Source organism: Rhinolophus sinicus, chromosome 1 (genome assembly GCF_057876585.1).
Source record: "Rhinolophus sinicus isolate RSI-liver-muscle chromosome 1, RSI-T2T, whole genome shotgun sequence".
Classification (NCBI taxonomy): Eukaryota; Metazoa; Chordata; class Mammalia; order Chiroptera; family Rhinolophidae; genus Rhinolophus; species Rhinolophus sinicus.
This window is the reverse complement of record NC_142501.1, coordinates 86,874,728-86,895,353: the sequence shown is the minus strand read 5'-3', so window position 1 is coordinate 86,895,353 and position 20,626 is coordinate 86,874,728. Positions and strand designations below refer to the sequence as shown.

At 40.6% G+C, this 20,626-nt stretch overlaps 1 protein-coding gene across 1 annotated transcript in view; it reads right to left on the bottom strand.

The window, feature by feature from the left end:
- Positions 1-3,913, bottom strand: part of MRPL42 (mitochondrial ribosomal protein L42) — a 30,126-nt gene extending 26,213 nt beyond the window's left edge. The window contains 2 exon segments of the mRNA XM_088801228.1: positions 1,878-2,041; positions 3,790-3,913. Coding sequence (XP_088657354.1) covers positions 1,878-1,947 — 70 coding nt within the window. The 5' untranslated portion in view covers positions 1,948-2,041; positions 3,790-3,913.
- Between the last annotated feature and the right edge of the window lie 16,713 nt (positions 3,914-20,626).

The following is a 20,626-nucleotide window of genomic DNA, read 5'->3' as shown; positions in this document are numbered from 1 at the left end:
GACCTTGGGTAAGTTTCTGAGGAGCAGAGATCTCAAATTTCTTTATCTTCAGAGAACATACCATGTGGCATTATTCAAAGTTGTAAAATTCAGAAAAGGTTAAGTGGTTTACTGTGCTTGAAAAAACTGTAAAACGTTCTGCATTCCAATGTTGACTGTATATTTTGGAAGGTTTTAGGAGTTCCTTCTAAAATATAGGGAGGCCTTGTTATTTTTGTTCATTGAACTTTCTCCCTTAATCATTGTTTTGCTTTGCCTCTAATCTTAATGTCCTTCCTTTTTGTATAAAATATCCACAATAATAGTAACAATACTATTACAATACTTTACCTTCAATAATACTAACGATAGGAATTGCGCAGAATAAGGGCTTTGGGATGCAGGAAGTTAGGTAGCTACTGAGTACTAGGATGACTAAGTGACAATGGAATAATTTTCTGGGTGAATTAACCTATTTAACTACTTATTTTAACAACTCCAATCCACTCAGATCAGTTCAACAAACATTTATTTATCACCTACCGTGTATGAGAGGCACTGAGGAAACCAAAATAAATTAAGACACTGTACAAATTTACAATGTAGTGGGTAAAGTACACATAGACAATTTTCACCTATCCTGAGGCAGATTAACTGGATTTCAGATTAACCCGAGTGAGGACTGATTGCTGTTTCAGGACAGGGACTAGGTAAAAACTGATTAGGTCTGATTTCCCATCATTCCTGTCCGGGTAAAGGGAGGCTAAGCAGCAGGGGTCTCACTCCCACTTCTCAATAACAAAAATGCTCCTAGGTAATCAAGAGCTAACTGTAGTTTTGTTTTGTTTTGACTCTGATTTTAGTTTATGTCTAATGTCTGCTAGCAATCTCCTCCGTTTACTAAGTTTATGATACTTTTACTTACACTTCTTATTCTAGTTTTCAAACAACTCTTTTCCCCTTAACTAATAAACAAATGTGAAAGAAGAGACTAAGGTGAGCAGAGATGTGTAAATAAGTTGGCTGATGTAGCTAAACAGGAAAAAGCAAACTTACTGTAGCCCTCTAACTATGTCTGCTTTAGAATTGGGAGAATAGCGTTCACAGACAGTGGCAGAAAAAAGTGAAAGTAAGGTTAGCTGGGAAGTAAGATTTTATTAATTTATTTACCTATTTGGGTCAGTATTTTGACTATCAAACATGTATTAATAGGTTTCGAAGAAAAAGACTACGTATATTTCTTTAGAAAAGTAGAAATTACATTTTACTTTCTTAACAGCTAAATACATAGGAAAAAACACAAAGAGAATACAGCAAAATATTAACAATGATTATCTTTGTAGGATAGAATTGTAACTTTGCCCTTTATTTGCTGATTTTAAGTACTACTAAAAAAATATGTGAAAAAATAGTAAATATAAATGATTTAAAGCAGAGAAAGCTCCTCTTTATTAATCCCTCACTTGCCGTCAGCTAAAATGCCACTGTAGTCTACAGATAACCTATTTGGTCCATATTTTTTACTCTGCATTTATACATACATACATACACACACACACACACACACACACACACACACACACACACACCCCCCACACACAGATGTGGTAGATCGACTTTTAAACACACGAATGGGATCATACAATAGATACTGTTCTGTGACATATTTTTCCCCCTTCCATTTGGAGAGCTTCACACATAGTGAAAATGTACCATAATTTATCTATCCCTTTTTGATAAACATTTAGGGTTTTCTCCCTTTTTTCATCATTGCAAACACTCCTGCTATTAAAAGACATATACAATAACTAAATGCTTAATATTTTCTATAATGAACACATATTTTCATAATATTTGAGGAAGTTTTAAACTTTTAAAATATTAAAAAACTCACTTACTTTGAATTGGAAATAAATGTTTCAAGATAGATGTGTTTGATAGCGCCCATTTTACTGCTGCCAGCACCATGGTGAATCAAGATGCTTATCAGGTGGTATGAGAAAAAATGATTTGAAGGGAAACTGCTTTTAAAATTTGCTTCTGGGCATACCTATTTTCATCCCTGCATAAAAAATAAAAATAAAAATCAGTGCTACCTACGGTAAATTAAAGTGACACGATATATTGATCACTACAAGAACACGATAGGAATCACTACCTAGAACCACAGTCTCCTAATGCAAAACTTTTAAGCAACCTTCCATTTCTATGCAATACGACAATGAGCAACATCATCAAAATATAAAATCAGAAACCCCAGAACTACGTCCATTACAATTTCTCTTAAGCGGAAACTTCTCAGCACCTGGTGTGGTTCTTCCCACTTACAGAGTGCTTAGCAAATGCGTCATTACTCTTAGAAACACTCACACATGCTACACAGAGCATCTGCCTTCATAATGCTAATGTGTCTGTCTGTGTACAACGCCCTAGGTACCACACACAAGATCTTAGTATTACATCTCTTAAAGTAGTATTCAGTTTCTGATTAAATGAAATATTAAACAAGAAGGCCTACCCTTGGCCTATTAAATACTGATTTAAACAAACACACACATTAACACACTGAAGTCCCAAATATAATTCACCACCTTACATATGTATAAGGTTCTTAACTTTCCAAGGTGTTTTCATTACCATTTTATTTCACTCTCATATTAATCATATGAGGTATCTTTGATTCATGAAGACACTGAAGTACAAAGCTTAAATGACCAGCTTCCAAGAACGTTAAGTCAGTCACTTACAAACTGGGAAACATTGGGCAAGTCATTAACTAAATGACCCCCGGTTTCTTCCATGGTAAATGGGGAAAACAACCACAATCTCCATGGTTGTTGTGAATAAGAGACCTATAAGCATTGCTGCATCCCTTGTTTTTAGTTGGCCTGGATGATTATTAGTTCCCTTACCCCATATTGATAAAATGGAATTAGGCCAAGGACCTCACTATCTTGCTTGCTAGACTAAACTACGCAGGTTGATTCCTTTCACTGTCAATAAACTACGATCCCTAATTTCATAGTGTGCTTTTTATAGTTTACAACCCACTTTCCTATACATTATGTGCCTTCTCACAAGTCTGCGAAGAAGTCATCTTCATTTTATGCGTTAAGAGCAGAGGCTCCGAGAGGTCAAACGACGTACGTGCCCACTATACCACTGCTTAGTGAAGGCAAGGGTGGTATGCAAACCCTTGTCTTCCGAGCACCAACCGAGGACCAAAACATCTTGGGGGGACTTAGGTCCCCCTCTGCGCGGGGCAAGCACACCCAGCAGGGGAGATGGTTATGAGACGGAGAGAGAGAGAGAGAGAGAGAGAGAGAGAGAGAGAGAGAGAGAGAGAGAGAGACAGAGAGAGAGACAGAGAGAGAGAGAGAGAGAGAGAGAGAGAGAGAGAGAGAGAGAGAGAGAGAGAGAGAGAGAGACAGACACACAGAGACAGAGAGAGAAATTCTGAGGGCCCGGAATTCAACCCCGAAGCAAAAACGGCAGAGGGCCTCGGAGGGCCCGAAGTTTGAGGAACGGGCTACCAAGAGCACGGGGACTAGCACCCAGCGGCAGATCCGAAAGACCTCGACCTGGGGAGGTCCCCCGAGCGATTGCCCGAAGCACGAGGGGAGGCCCACAGGAAGCGCGCGGCCAAACGTCGGTCCTTCTGCGGGACGGACCGAGTCTAGTGACGCCAGAGGCTTTATTCTGGCGCGAACGACAGGTAGGAGACCTCGACAACTGCCGATAAACCTTCTGGGCCTGCCCAGCTTAGCTTCTAGGGACTCCCTAACCCAAGGCGGGAAGGGTAACGGTTACCTTGACAGCTGCTCACCGTGAGCCTGCCATCTTGCCTGAAGCCGGGTCCTGCAAGACCCGATGATACGCGCCTCCCTGGCGTGCGGGGCACTCTGGGAAATGTAGTCTTGCTGGAAAGAGCCTCGGGTGCCGCTGGAGGACGAAGACGCGAACTACGTGCTCACACCTTCGGTTGCTGCAGCTTCCCTGCAACTTTACCCATGTCGCCCCCCAAAGCAAAATCACTGCCCCACGCACACATCCTTAGAAAGTAACAAGCACTATTTTAAAGAAAATGTTATACTAATAATTAAAGTAACTGGAGATCCCTTCTTGGTGGATGAGTTAAGGTTTCCCAGGGGAAGAGGCATTCAGAGAAGCACTGAAAATTGGTGGGGTTGGCTGTGATGTTTGAAATGGGGAAGTGGGGAGGGCCTCCAATCCGAAAACCCAGCACTATGTTCTGAGAACTGTGCTGGCTATTCAGTATGGGAGAAAGAAAATGTGCAGAATCCTGAACTTTGCCTTTTATCTTGGGGGGAGAAAAGGCCCCTGAGCCCCTGCACTTTCTGTTTTCACTGCCAACAGTGCTTTTCTCTCACTTTTTATGACCATGGCCTTACTTTCCACATGTCTGGCTCAGTCATCATCTCAAAGAGGACCACACCATTAAAATAGCCTCACTCACCCTTATCCCATTGTCCTCTTTTATTTTTCTTCATAAAATTTACCCTTATATGACATTAGTTGTTTCCTCGTTTAATGTCTGTTTCATGCCAGAATGCAAGCTCCATGAAGGCAGGGACAAGTATATATCTTGTTCTATACTGTGTACAAAACCAGCATCGACAACTATGCTTGGCCTCACTATAGGCCTCCAGTATTTGTTAAATGAATGAAACAATTAATTAACACTGCAAATATCCAAGATAGTAGATGATCGACTGCTAAACTAGCAGTTTAACCTGAATGTTACCTTTCCCCCACGATTTGCAAAGTTGTGTATTAATGTACATTTTTCTGAAAATGATTCATAGCTTTTATCATTTATTTAAGGGGGTTGACAAACCCCTCAAAAAGTTAAGGGCCATAGTGCTGAAGTGATTAATGTTAAAAATAAGTGAACATAATTTCACAATAAAGAAAAATAAATGTGTGTCGCTGTGGTGTCTCTCCTCATTTCCCACAGAATATCAGGCTCATTCTGCTGTTAATCTTTGCTCCTGTGGAAGCACACACTGAGGGCCCCTCTGTCCTTTCTAATCTCATCCATCCTTCAAAGCCACCCTCTAATGTCTTTCTGGACTATGCTGTAGAAGAGGCAGAGAGCAGAAGCAGATTTTAATGATCAACTGAACTTGTCAAATATTCACTGTGCAAAGTGAAAGAGGGATGAATCAAAGATGACTCCAGAAGACATGTCTTGATGGCTGTGACCACAGTAGGGATGACTGACTGACAGGGAGGCTCACTTAGTGGTGCCAGGAAAGGTTCACAAAGCTGAGACCTGGAAAGAAACCAACCACAATTATGGGAAAGAGAGTAGAGACAGCTCTAGGCTGAGGGAACAACTTAGAAGTCCAAAGGGGGTGGAAATATGCTGGAGTATGGTGTGGAGGAAAGTTGCAGGAGATGTAGTAAGAACCAGGTCACGTTGGGCTTTGTAGGCCGTGGTGGTGATAGGATGGAAGTAGGACACAGGCCATGTGAGTAGACGTTATTCTAGATGCAGTAGACGGTCACTGAAGGGTTCAACACAAAAGAAGCGACATGATATATGTTTTTAAGGGATAACTCTGGCTGCCCTGTGAGGAGTGGAAAAATTGCAAGCCAATCTAATGAGGCTGTTGCTATACTGCAGTCAAGCCAAGAGATGAAGATGATAATGGGATGGAGGGTGGCAGCAGTGGAGATGGAAAGAAGGGAAGGGAGTCCAGATTGATTCTGAAAGTAGAAATGATGATCGAACTCGCTGATGGATTGGTTGGATATGGGAGTTAAGAGAAGAAAGACACTTTGGGTGATGCTTTGATGACTAGCTTGAGGGAAGAGGGAAGGAGGACCAGGTTTTCGGGGTCTGATAGGGTGGAAATGAATGATTCCATTTGAGAGTTGTTCGGTTTGAGATACCTCTGAGATATCCAAGAAGAGATGTAAAATGATGCAGGTGGTTAGACAGATGTATCTGGAGAACAGAGGTTATAGGCCAGACATAGATTTAAAGCCATGGGAATGTTAAGTATATGTAGGGGGAGAGTGCAGAAAGAAAGAAAAAGGACATAGAACCGGACCCCGGGAATTCCCACATTTAGAGGTCAGTGGAGAGAACAGCCAGCAAGGGCCTCTGAGAAGTGGCAGAAAGAGAGGCAGCAGGAAACCTGGGAGACCATGAAGAGTAGCTAAGAGAGGCAGGTCAGGAAGTGTTTCGTAACTTTAGAGTTCAGTGCCAGCAAGTTTAAAACTATAATTTCCAAAAATACAAACTTGAAGTACCAACAAATAACTATTTAAATTCATGCTAGTAAAATGATAAAACAGACAAAATTGTAGAGGTGGGAGTTGGCTTCAAATGGCTTCAGTAGAAAAGGGGATTGTGTTTTTCTTTTCTAACTTCACAGAATAAAGTCGCTGTACAAATCAGAGATCAGAGACTCTAGAGCAACCTAACTGCCAAACCATTAGGGATGATCTTTCTAAAAGCTTTTTAAATTTTTTATTACATAAAATTGGCTACTTTTGAGCACTTACCATGTGCCAGACAATGTTCTTCAGATACTTTACATGTATTGTTTTTGTCTGTTTCTTCTGTTAGCCCTAGGAGCTAGGTATAATTATTGTGACTGTCATTACACAAATGAAGTAACAGAAGCAGACTTTGAGTGACTTTGAACTTGTTATGCAAACTTTGAACAAAGTTATGCAAAGTACAAGTGGTAGAACTGTGCTTTGCACCCAGAAACTACTGCCAGTGACACGCATGAGCTTAACCATTGTGGTAAACTGGGCCATGCTCATTTCCAAATATAAAATGTAGATTGAAAAAAAAAACCTAATTCAGATTTTAAAAATAAAACCCCAGAGATAATCACTGCTAACATTTGGTGTGTAACTTCTCAATTTTTGTCTCTTCTTATATCTATATTATGATAATAACTAACACTTACTGGACATACTATGTGTAATATTTTAAAGACCTGTAGCCAGTAAGTGGTGGAGCTGAGATAGGTATGGGACTCCCTGGTTCTCCTTCAATCTCCCACTCTTTCACACAAACACACTAGATTTAGGTTTTCTTTTATTCTTGTTAACATACATACATACATACATACATACATAAATATATACATACACATATATATACATATATATATAGAGATTTGTTTAAACTGTATATATCTTTTCCCCACTTAACAATGTGTCATGAACATTTTTTCTATGAATAGCCAAAATATTGTCAGTTTCAAACCGCCAGCCTCCTAGAGCTCATCAGGACTTATTTAAATTATTAAAGATCTTTACAATATAATTTTCATTTTAAAGTTGTTTGATTATTAGGTGATTTCTTGAAACTTTAAAGTTTTAAATTTATTTATGGAGCACCTTTTAGATGTACCAGACACCAGAGCAACAGTTTCTGTTTTCATAGATAATACATCAAGAGGGAATGACAGATATTAAATACATAATTATGTAATTATTTTATTATCATTGTGCTGAGTGTGTCAGAGGAAAAGAATGCCATGGGGCATATAACTAATCTATTGGCATCTGACTAGTCTAGCGGGGTTAGGAAAGGTTCCTCTGAGCATATGAATCTAAGCAGAAATCTGAAGCCAGGGTAGAAGTTAGGAAGATGAAGAAGGCAACAGGAAACAGCCTGTGTGAGGGCTCTAAAATAGGAAATAGTATGATTCTTTCAAGAAACAAAACCGAGGTCAATGTGACTAGAATACAGAGTGGTAGCAAAAACAATGGGGTTGGTGATGAAGACAGATCCTTTGTATGTTTCTAAGAAATATGTCACAAACCACAGGTAACACTGAAAAAGGGCTTTCTGTGTGTCCTCTTTGCAAAAATATCTATTCATATTCTCTGCACATTTTTAAATCAGGTTATTTGGTTTTTGTTGTTGTTGAGCCATGCAGATGGCCAACAGGCACATGAAAAGATGTTCAACATTAAAATTGAGGAAACGCAAATCAAACCCACAATGAGATGTCACCTCACACCTGTAAGAATGGCTATTATCAACAAGACAAGAAATACCAACTGCTGGTGAGGATATGGAGAAAAGGGAACCTTTGGCACTGTTGGTGGGGTTGTAAATTGGTGCAGCCACTATGGAAAACAGCATGGAGAGTCCTCAAAAATTAAAAGTAGAATTACTTATGATCCAGCTATTCCACTGCTGAGTATTTATCCAAAAAACATGAAAACACTAATTCAAAGTGATATTTACACCCCTAAGTTCATCGCAGCATTACTTATAATAGCCAAAATATGGGGGAAAACCTAAGTGTCCATCAATGGATGAATGGATAAGGAAGAACTACTCAACCATAAAAAGGAATGAAATCTTGCCATTTGTGACAATATAGATGGACTTTGAGGGTATTATGCTAAATGAAATAAGTTGGATGGGGAAAGACAAATACCATATGATTTCACTCATATTTGGAAGCTGTAAAAACAAGCGAACAAAGAAAACAAACAAACTGATAGATGCAGAGAACAGACTGGTGGTTACCAGAGGAAAAGGGGGTTGAGAGATGGGCAAAATGGGTTAAGGGGATCAATTGTATGGTAATGAATGGTAACTGAGTTTTGGTGGCGGTCACTTTACAGTGTACACAAATGTCAAATTGTGATGTTGTACGCCTGAAACTTACACAATGTTATATATCAATTTTACTTCAATTTAAATAAAAGCCTTTCTAGAAGACCACATCTATTTGAAACTTACTATTTGAAACAAAAGACCCTGTTTTTCTTTTAAGCATTGAATATTCTCCTTAAAAAGTATTTGCTTTGCCTTCTTAAGATAAATCTTATGCCTTTAATCACATTGATGAATGATCCCAATGGAAACCGAGAAATTTATATTAGAAACTGCTAGTTATTACCCAATAGATATTTCTCCCTTTCCTCCATATTAATAAAACCCTTAATCTTTGACTGGGCATATGGCTGCTTTGAATTTTTAAATCCACATTTCCCAGCTTCCTTTGCAATTACAGCTGTGGTCTCATGACTAAGTGCCGACCAATGAGGTGTAAGCAAATGTGTCTTGCAGCAGCTTTGGGTCTCTTCCTTAAATACAATTGCTGTGAACTCTTTGCCCCTTTTACTTTATCCCTTACTCCACCCTTTCTCCTGAAATGTGGGTGTTATGGTCACTATCATGGAATACTAGGATGAGGGCCTTCACTTTGGAATGATGGAACAGTCAGTCAACAGGAAGGAGTCCTTTTGTGGACCAGACCTCTCAGTTCCTGGACTTCCTGCTTTTGAATTTTTACAAAAGAGAGAAGTAAACTTCTATCATATTTAAATCATTGTTGAGCCTCTTTTACTAATAGTGGAACCTAATCCTAACTGAAACGACAGAATGAAAATCATTCAAATCACAAATGATTCAAGAAAAATATACTAAAGGATTAGTACTAATTAAAATGTAAGTGCCTCAGTAATACTAAGTGCAATGCAGAGCACAAGTTATAAGCTACCTTTTCCTCAAAAGTTCTTTTATGAACGCTCCAGGTGGTTTTTACATTTATGTCTTCTCTACGCATAAAATCTTAGGCTTCCTGCATGTAGGCCCATCCTACTTCTCACCTGTGTGTCTCTTAGAGGTCCAGCATGATGGGAGGGAGGCACTACAGTACCGAGCTTAACAAGGAGATTCTGAGAATCTCTCTGCCTCAATTTGGATCTTGACTCCCTTATTTCCTAACTATGTTATTTGGGGCTATTTACTTACTTAATATTTTTGAGTCTCAGTTGATTTATTCTTTGTCAAAGAAAGAGAATATGATATTCCCTACTTTATAGAATTGCTGGGTGAATTAAATAACAGAAGGTAAGTAGAATGCTTAGCAAAGAACCTGACATGTAATAAGCATTGAATCAATCCTAGAATACTTGTACCTTGTAAGATGTCTAATAAATACTTGTATGATAAATTTCTATGAATATCTTGCCCAAGAAGATTATTTATTTCTTAGGCATTAAAATATAATCTGTTCCTTTTGCCTGTCAGGAATAATTTGATAAATGTAATTAAAAATGGGAAAAAAAACAAATTTAGTCTAAAATGGAGAGTAATGATTTCTAGCTTTAAACTGGTATGTCAGTTAGGGTCTCAGCAGAAAACAGATGACATACTCAAATTGGTATAGTTTCAGGAGGGTTTATTTACAGAGGGATTCTTTACAGAGGTGGGACTTGATCACAAGGAGTAGTAGTTGTAGTATAACCTGGGCTTAGTAACACCGGCTGTTCCTTCCAAGCCAGAAGGGACAGAGAGGGGGAGCAGGTGCTGCACCCCAGAAAGAGAGAATCCTGTAATTGGCTACTTTGGGGGGAGCAGTAATCCTCTGTTGAAGGGCATAGCCAGCCTGAGGTGACCTTGCCAGGAGCAACCCAGGGTAATAATTATTTGAACTCCCCAGACCCTGCAGGGGCTCCTCAGGGCCCAAACCTAACAGAAAACAGAGGGCAAGGAGGCCTCCCATGCAGTGTAGTTCATTCAGGTCAACTTCCTGGGCAGAGAGCAGGGTAGACAGGTAAAGAGTGGATCTGGAGCCGTGAAAGGGAGGTGTCATTAGCACGCCGTTGGTGTTGTGACTGTAAAGCCAGATTGGTGCAGAATCCAACTGGACGTCATTTGAATATAAGAAGTGTGACCTTCCCATATTGAAAGAATGTGAAAAGAATTCCTAATAGCTTCAGGGAGTAAATAGCTTTACTGACTATGTTGGTAAATCACATAGTGAAACAACCTGGGTAGGAGGTTAGAGGCTCATATGGCACTTAAGAATTAGCTAATAGGTACAGTCCGAATTCAGTGATGGGGCACTGAGACCACCCCATTTGGAGGGCCTGGGCTTGGAATTCCTATTGGCGCAGCAACCATGAAAGAGGACTCTGCTTCTCCCTCAAGGTCATGCAGCTGCTGATCTTGGGAGTCTGCACTTCCAGACCTCACTCTCACAACCAACCTAGAAGACACCCCCAAATTGCTTGTATGGATAACCCCACATGACTTGGGTGTTAGTTAATTGTTTCCTTGGGTGTAAGTGACTTTTAGCTCCACAAAAATTTGGAATTAAATGTAGAAATGATGAAGTAAATCAAACCCACCTAATACTATTATTTTCCAGTTGGGTTTGAGACTATAACACACTCATAAACATGTGTATTCTATGTTTATATTTAAGTATGTAGGCTATATTCGAGAATTTGTTCTATTAGATTTGCTTTGTGGCCTGTTAGATTAGCCTTGTGATTCTAATTTTTAAAAACTTTTTATGACAGAAAATTTCAATCACGTACAAAATTAAAAAGAATATTGTAATAAACCACCCATCACTCAGCTTCAACAATTATCAGCTCATGGCTAATTTTGTTTCATCTATATTCCCACCATGTACCTTCTCATACCTTGTTTTGAAGCAAATATCAAGTAACCTATAATGTCATCTAGAAATATCTCAGTAAGAAATGCTGAAAGATATAGTAGACTCCTTTTTTTCTAACATAACCATGATATCATTACACAACTGAAAAAAGATTTACAATGATTATTTAATATCATTAAATATCCAGTCAACACGCAACTTTCCAAATAGCTCATAAACGTCATATTCTTGATTTAGTTGACTTGTTTGCGTCAGGATCCAAATTAGATCCACACCTTTCAGTTGCTTAATATCAATTGCTTTAAGTCTCTTTAATTTAGAAGTTGTTCCTCTACTTGCCTCTCTCACTCTTTTTTCCCCCTTGCATTTATTTGCTAAAGAAACCAGTTGTTTGTCCTGTAGAGAATCCCACAATCCGGACTTTGCTGAGTACATCTTGAAGCAAAGTTTAATATGTTCCCCCCATCCCTTGTGTTTTCTGTAAATAGTGATTCCAAGTTGAACTTGTCATTAAGTAACTGATTTAAGCTTGTGATTCTATGTCAAGGGGTGTAAAAGAATTGTATTGAGTTTGGAAGCAGGATTAAATATTTAATAGAAGGCTCAGTATATTTCAATTGTTTAATTTATAAGAATTATTAGGTACTTGAGAATATTTATCTGTCAGAAAATAGAAAGACTAGAAAAGACAGTTGAATATGTTACATTTATAAGTGCGACTTAAAATGCTTAAATGTGTTTAATGTACTTTTACGAAAGGCTTTCTTAAGAATTTTATTTCAGTTGCTAGTTTCATAAAAAGAATAATAAGAATTGTAAATTGACCTTGAAAGTGTCAGGAAGAAGACTTCACTGTTCATTAAATTGAAGGTTAACCAAAAACTAATCTGTGAATAATACCCTTGTGCTGGAAAGCTGCCTCAAAGACACCAAAATACTCATATCAGTATAAAGATGTTTTTGCCCTCTTCTCTCAAAAATGACACCTGGACAACTATGAGAACAAGGGTGGAAGCCAGCAGATGCAGGCACCTGACTTAGCAGAGCAGAGGAAAGTTATGCCTGAAGGTTACACCAAGGCTCAAATAATTGGTGGCACCAAGCATTTAGGAAAAGGGAGTCAGGAAGGGGCTGAAAACTGATGGAATGTTGGAAAATCAGTATAAGGTACAATTAAACCTCACCCATGAGCCCACCCTGGCCAGAAAAGGGAATTCCAGAGGCTCTGAACTCAGGAACACATACCTGGAGAAGGGCAGGGGAGAAGTGTCCAACAGAAAACTGGTGAGGGTGTCCCCTGGCTCCCTTCTTTGCCCAGCTCCATACATGCTAGCACCTTCTGTTTTCTACGTCTGAACCACCCAGTGTCCTTCCAATGAGTTCCTTTTCTGTTTAAGTTGGTCTGATTCAATTTCTATGCCTTAAACCAGGAATCCTGAATAAAATTTCACATTTATCTTGTAATAATTTAATTAATATATGTCTGCATCCATTCTCCATGAGAGTAATTCCATGTCTGATTTGCTCATCGTTTTATCTGCGGAATCTAGTACCGTGTCTGGCACTTAGTAGGCATTCACTCCATGTTTATTGAGTAACTGAGTGAACGAAGCCTTCCCTGTATCTTATATATACTCTTCACTGTATCTTAATGTTATAATTGCAGAACTTACCACATCAAATATATTAATTTAAATGTCTGTTTCTCCTATTAGAAAGTCAGTTCAAGACATCCTACCTTGCTCATTTTTAAAACCCAGTCATACTAGGTAGAGGATGAAGGAAGGTGGAAAGAGAGAATATGTGCCAGGCATTATGTTACTGCTGGACGCACAGCAAAATGAATATGGTGCTCTCTACTTTAGACGGGTGTGCAGTGTGGTGATGGAAATAGGTGAACAAATTATTACAGTGAGCATTTGTTAGAACATAATGTGCAAGATGTTTTGTGGAGGGTGGCAAAGACTTCTGGCAGGAGGGTATGAGACCACCTGGCAGATGGAGCAGGAAACAACGCGTGAAAAGGCAACATGATGTGAGTGCAAAGGCAACAAGATGTGAAAATTATGGTGTTACAGTGTAGGTGTGATTGATCACAGGATATTCAAAGCAACATTGAGATTGTCCAGACTGTTGGTCTAAGGTTGCCTTTGGGGGGTTGAGATGGAAAGTAAGAGTAGGTTAAGAAAATGTCAAGTGGTTTCATGATTAGAAGGTAAGAGGAGTATAAGTTTTCTGACTGGTGAATTTAAAATAATGAACGGGATCTGCTCAGTCTTGTCTCTTTCTCTCCCTCCCCTTTCCTCTAAGTGAGTGGGTGACTATGCCTAAAATTGGAGAGCTGCTGGGGGGAATATTAGGAAACCCAAATTACTGAAGACTTAGAGCTGTGTTCTCCAATCAACGTTATTGGTAATGAAGGCAGTGTTTTGATCTCCACTTCTTTCACTTGGTTATAATTTCAGGAGGGGGAGGGGGGCTATTTATTGGTGAGGAAAAAGTGAAGATAGAAAACATATGAAATGGATTCATTTTAACCAAGCTGCTAAAATCATTAACATTATGAAGGTTGATGTATGAGGAAAGACTATTCTTGTTTTAACTAGCCTGGGAACTTAAACTTTCTGAACTTTCCAGTCCTATGTCAATATCTGTATATGCATTTGGACATATGAGGTCAGACAGTTAAGTTCGCAAACTCATCCTAGAAAAAGTGCTACATGCCTCATTGCTGAATATCACTACGGTCACCTTCGAAGTACTCCCCTTGGGAAGCTATGCACCGACGCCAGCGCCTAGTCCACCCTTCAAAGCAATTTTGGAACTCTTTTTCTGGAATGGCCATCAGAACTCTTGTATTACCCTTGATGTCCTGAATGTCATCAAAATGTCTTCCTTTCCAATATTTCCTTTATCTTCAGGTAAAGAAAGAAGTCATTGGGGGCCAGATCAGGTGAGTAGGGAGGGTGTTCCAACACAGTTATTTGTTTACTGGCTAAAAACTCCCTCACAGACAGTGCCGTGTGAGCTGGTGCATTGTGTGATACAAGAGCCATGAATTGTTGGCGAAAAGTTCAGATTGTCTAACTTTTTCATGCCGCCTTTTCAGCACTTCCAAATAGTAAACTTGGTTAACTGTTTGTCCAGTTGGTACAAATTCATAATGATATCCCTCTGATATCAAAAAAGGTGAGCGACATTGTTGGGACAAGCTCGTGAATTTAATACATCAGACCTCATACATCAGACCTCCAGATGACCCTCTGATTACCCCCCTCACATATCCAGACCATCTGACATTCATTATTCAGACCACTGGATGTGACCAGACCTCCTGGCATTCATCGTCTAGACCACCTGGCACCATTTTCCAGACTGCCTGACAGCTGAATGGTAACCATCCTGGACCAACCCTAGGGCTAAGAATGCAGGACTGCTAATTGTCAAGAATGTACTTTTTACTATAAGTACTTTTCACTTTTCTTTCTTCTTCAGAACACTTCTGGGCTTTTGTTTAGCAACTCTAAGACCCTTGAATAAATCTTTATTGTTTGTTTGTAACCAAAACCCCCAGACATTTTTTTGAGTTCGTTCAATATTGGCCTCCTCAAACACCAACTTAAACACCAACAATCTGGAATATCTAACACTTGGACCAAGAGGATTGGAACAGGGAGGAAGAAATATATGGGTATTGGGAAAGAAGGATCTAGAAAACCAGGAACAAGAAAGTATAAGTCAAGGTCGTTATTGCAACTGTTTTTGTTTTCTTGAGCAGATCAGAAAATGTAGGACAGTGACTGTCAAGCTTTGGAAGCGTAAGTGGTGCCTGGGAGCTTGTTAAAAACACACAAGCCTGGGGCCTGTGACTGGCCCTCAGAGGGTCCCCTCCACCTGTATGTTTAACGAGCCTCTGAGGTGATTGGCATTCCAAAGTGTGAAAACCTCTGCTCCAAAGTATATAGAATCCCAAATAACTGTAGTCAGAAGCAAAACAAAATTTTCAAAACATTTCCAATCATATGAACCAGGTGCGCGATTTTCTGCAGAAAGCAAGTGACACGACTGAGAAGCATGTGAGAAATCAACAGGACTTGAGAGAGGCAGGTGATGGGGGGCGGGGGAAACAAGAAAGGTGATGGGATTGTCTGAAAAGAAACTTGGGTAGGGCACACCAGGTGGGAAGAAATGGGGAACAGTTCAGGATGGATAGGTTGAGTACACAGCCACAGGGGGAATTATGCAGCTACTGTAGCCCAAGCATATGGAATGCCAACAGTTCTCTTGGGTACTTGAAAGGGTGGCCCACAGAGGCTGGGAAATGAGCCTTGCTTTCAGAGTTCCTGTTCCAGTCAGGCTTCTGGCCAAATGTCTTGAGTCCTACCCTCTGGGATCCTGTTGCCACTGGGAACTGGCCCAGAGAAAGAAATACCCCTTCCATCTACTTTTATAAAAACATTTTGGAATCAATGATGGCCTCTGCAGAATGCCTCCTGTGGCACTTACAGGCTCCGTGGGTAAGCTAACATTCAAAAATGCTTTGCAAAGCATAAAGCACTAAACCAAGGCAAGCCTTATTACTCTGATTCTTCCGGATCTCATCTTTCTCCAGGCCTTCCACCTCGAGACAGAGCTCCTACCGGTATGACCGGGGATGACCCAGCTCTGATCCTGTGTACAGGCTGGCGATCTGTAACAGACTGTAAGTGCTCAGATGTTTACACTGAAGTCACAAATAGGAGGCAGCAGGCGTTCCTTTCTTTTTTAAAAAATCATTGTTAAATGTTTTCTTCTTCCTCCACCTACTTCCTCCCTGAGTCAGTGTTCATGAACCCTTTTCTCACAGATACTTGTCTTGATCGCCCATGAAACAGTTTTCCTATGCTGCAAGAAACAAGAGTACTTGCAAACAAATACTTCTGCCTGATGGCTATTGCTCATGAATTGAAACAGGGCTTCTATTAAAGGTGACTGATCTACCATTTTCCAAATTGATCAACTCTGTGTTGTCTCTGCCAAGCATGAGACAGTCTGTGAAAAACAGCTCTGTTGTCCTCCAGGAATTCAAGTTGAAAAGTTTAGGGATGAATATAAAGATCCTGTGCTTTCTGTAAGCATTTACTTATGGATCATGAGTCAATGTCAGCCATTCTCAACCAGGCGTTTATTTTCAGCCTGCAGTCGTTGATTCAGTCCCTCGACAGGTATTTTTTGGGAGCAGGCCCTGCACTCAAACTCCAGGGATACAGTGACAACCAAGATGGAAGAGATCCATGACTCTGAGGAGCTCAAGTATTAATGTCCTAAGATATTATCTGCAGGGTAAATAGCACTTTTGCATCTGTTATTATAGGGCCAAAGTAGCAAACCCGGAATATTAGGGGGTAAGAGGTGGAGAAGTAACCGGATTCAGTAAAATAATGTTCTGAGCAATAAGAGAGTTGCATAGAACAGGATTCCTCTAATGCCTCCAATGCAGCATTCTTGCTTTCTCTTTCCCTATATCATAATTAAAAGCCACCTTGTACTATGAGTCCAGAAGGAGAAGAGACTGGAAAAAAAATGGCTGAGAGCGAGGCCTGATGAAGAGCTGAAGAAGATTGATTAGCTGAGTTCTGCCTCACACTGTTCAGCTTAGTGAAGCTATATGGTCACTGTAATTTATTCAATACCATGAACCAGCAATCTTTTGGCTGAGTTTTGAGTGTATAATATTCTTTTTTTTTCTTCAAAGTTTAGGCAGGGTAATGTCTTCTTATTTTATTTTAAGATTTTATTGGGGAAGGGGAACAGAACTTTATTGGGGAACAGTGTGTACTTCCAGGACTTTTTTCCAAGTCAAGCTGTTGTCCTTTCAATCTTAGTTGTGGAGGGCGCAGCTCAGCTCCAGGTCCAGTTGACATTTTCTAGTTGCAGGGGGCGCAGCCCACCATCCCTTGCGGGAGTCGAACCGGCAACCTTGTGGTTGAGAGGATGCACTCCAACCAACTGAGCCATCTAGAGCTCAGTGACAGCTCAGCTTAAGGTGCCGTGTTCAATCTTAGTTGCAGGGGGCCAAGCCCACCATCCCTTGCGGGATTCAGAGGAGTTGAACCGGCAACCTTGTGGTTGAGAGCCCACTGGCCCATGGGGGAATCGAACCGGCAGCCTTCGGAGTTAGGAGCACGGAGCTCCAACAGCCTGAGCCACCGGGCTGGCCTATAATATCATTCTTGATCAGTGTTGAAAGAACTCTGAATACCTCTTAGAATGTTGACATTAGTAAGTTGGATTCTTATTTTATGTTTTGAATAGGTTCAAAATCCAGAAATACAAGACTATAGAGTGAAAAGTCTTCCTTTTACCTGTTCTCCCGCCCAGCAACCCTCCCCTGAAGAAATCGATTCAATTAGTTTTGTGGATATCCTTATTTGGTCTGTATTTCATGGGTATCGTAATGAGGATTCTTAACCAGCTTTCTAAATTGAGAATAAACCTCATCTCTGCCCTGTGGCAACTTGTCCTTCTAGAATATATCCTGTTCTACAAGACTTTCATGAATCAGAAGTTCAGATTTTGTTTTCCTGATGAGTATAGTATGAGCTGCTCCTAAGGAGGAAACAAGAGTGGGAATACTGTCAAGTTTTAAAAATCTGGTTTTCTAAGGAAAACTATATCTGGTTCTATCAAGATTACAAAAATAATAGCCCTTGCTAAGTGCTATGTCATCTTCTAAGCTACATGTGTTATTGAAACTTCACAACAATCACAATAAAGTAAGTATATTTTATAGGTGAAGAAAACAAAAGATGGGCAAATATCAGATCTGGGCTGGGGCTCCAAACCCCACAGTCTTTCTCTTTTTTTATTGGGGAATATCGGAGAACAGTGTGTTTTTCCAGGACCCATCAGCTCCAAGTCAAACTGTTTTCAATCTAGTTGTGCAGGGCACAGCTCACTGGCCCATGTGGGAATCGAACTGGCGACATTGGTGTTATGAGCACTGGGCTCTAACCAACTGAGCCAACTGGCCACCCCACGCTCTTAATCTGTATGATACTCACTATCCATTCTGATAGAGAATAGCAGAAGAAGGCAGATGGCAACATTTTTTGTTTATACATTTGTTCTTTATTCAAAATTTTTTGTTTTTAAATTTTAGGACCAACCAAAATTACTCACAATGTTTAAATGCAGATACCCAAGCCTCAGCATTGACCTAGAGAATTAGAATCTCTGGAGGGAGGGCTCTGGCAATGCTTATTTCAACCAGCACTTAGAATCATAGGCAGGTGACTCTCAAGCAGGTGGTTTGTAAGCATACACTGACAAATGTCGTACCTGTAACGACAGTTTGTTTTCCAAAGTTGGCCACAACCATATCTCCCATCACACACGCACACACACTGACAGTTGCTAGACTCTTGCCACTCCCCAAGAGGTGGAGTCCATGGCCTCTACCTTTGAAACTGGGTGGGCTTTTGTGACTTAGTTGACCAATAGATTATGGTGGGAGTGATGCTATGAGACTTCCAAGGCTAGACCAAAAAAGACGATTTAGCTTCTGCTTCTGCTGTTGCTAGCTAGAACACTCACTCTTGGAACTTAGCCACCATGCAGTGAGGAAGCCCCATCTGCCCCAAGGAGAGACCCACTTGGAGAGGAACTAACAGCCAGCACCAACTTGGCAGCTATGAGCCACCTTGGAAGTGGATCTGGCTGCAGCAAGACTGCCCACACTGATGTAGCATGGAGCAGAGACGAGCCTTCCCTGGCCAAATTGCATATTCAAGAGCTAAATAAATGATGGTTGTCATTTTTAGACTCAGTTTGAGCTGGTTTGTTAGGCAAAAATAGATAACTGCAAGAGCACACTTCTAACCCAATATTCACTCTGCCAGTCTTCCTATCAGGGTGAATTCTCCTGGGCCCTCTCTAGAATATTCTGAAAGTTTCCTTGTCCAGCGTTATTTATTTTCTCAGATTCTTTTAATCACAGAACCGCTGGTTTCAGACTTCTGGTTATTTTAAGTTCTCATTATTCCCTCTGAAGCTTCATTTTTCATCTAAAGAGCACTGGTAATAAGAAAGCCTAACTTATAAGCTTTATAATTGAGATAATCCATGTCATCATTTAGCATTGTGCCCAGCACATAATGTTTTCTCTTATTATTCTTACAAGTTTCTTGCATCCATATTCTTTATTTCTTTAATGCACTGTTTTTTTCCTTGTAGCCCAATGCCATTTCACAGGCTATTTCCCATGCCTGGCATGCTCTACCCTACCAGGTCACTTAGATTCTGACCTCATTCTTTAGGATTCCCCTTCTCCTCTGTGAAGCCTTCTCTGATTTCTCAAGCAATTAATGCCTCTCTGCGCTCAAATAGCACCTTGGAAGAACCTCTGGTATAGCCCTTAACATTTTGGATTGTAATTAATTGTTTACTTGTCTTTCTTCTCCACTGGACTTTTAAATTCCTGGAAGGCAGGGTCAGTTTCGTTGTATTCTCATCCCCTAACATAGCACCTGGCACATCTCCATTCATTCACTATGTCTGCATTACGGCGCTAAGGAAACACTGTAGTTAAGCAGTTAAGGGGTCCATGTTTTGGCAGGCCTGCCTGGGAGTTAACAGCTCCACTTTCTCCTGCATAACCTTGTAAAAAGTTAGTTAACGTCTCTGGGTCTCCCTCTCAAGATTGCTGTGAAGATGAAGTAAAATAGTATCTGCAAAAAACCCATCGCATAGCACAGCAGTCATCAGGCTGTCGCGAAACGCTTCCCCAACAATCTCATTTTCGGGCCCCCCCACTCTAATCTCCACTTAGGGTCCCTGCACTTTACGGTAATCCTTGTCAGGGATCCCGCCGGGCTCTCTAATCCTCTCTGCGGACTTTCCTCGAGCTAGCTAGTTACTCTGCGTCACAACCACCAGGTCCGGGCGTTCAGAAACCATTCTTGCCTGGCCTCAACTATCTGCAAACTCTTCTTTTAGCCTTCTCCGAGTGGAAGGGGTGTGTCAAATAGGCCCGATTTAGGCGACATTTAAACATCAAAACTCACTGGCTAGAGTTTCCCTGGATAACTTGCGAGACCCAAGCTATCACAGTTGGGGGCTTTGCTACCGATTTTGGTCTTCCCCTCCCTTTGAGCAAGGAGCAAGCGGAGCAACTGGATCGCCGTCGTCCACCGCGGCGCCAGCGCACAAGGCAGGAACGTAGAATGAAGCAATGAACG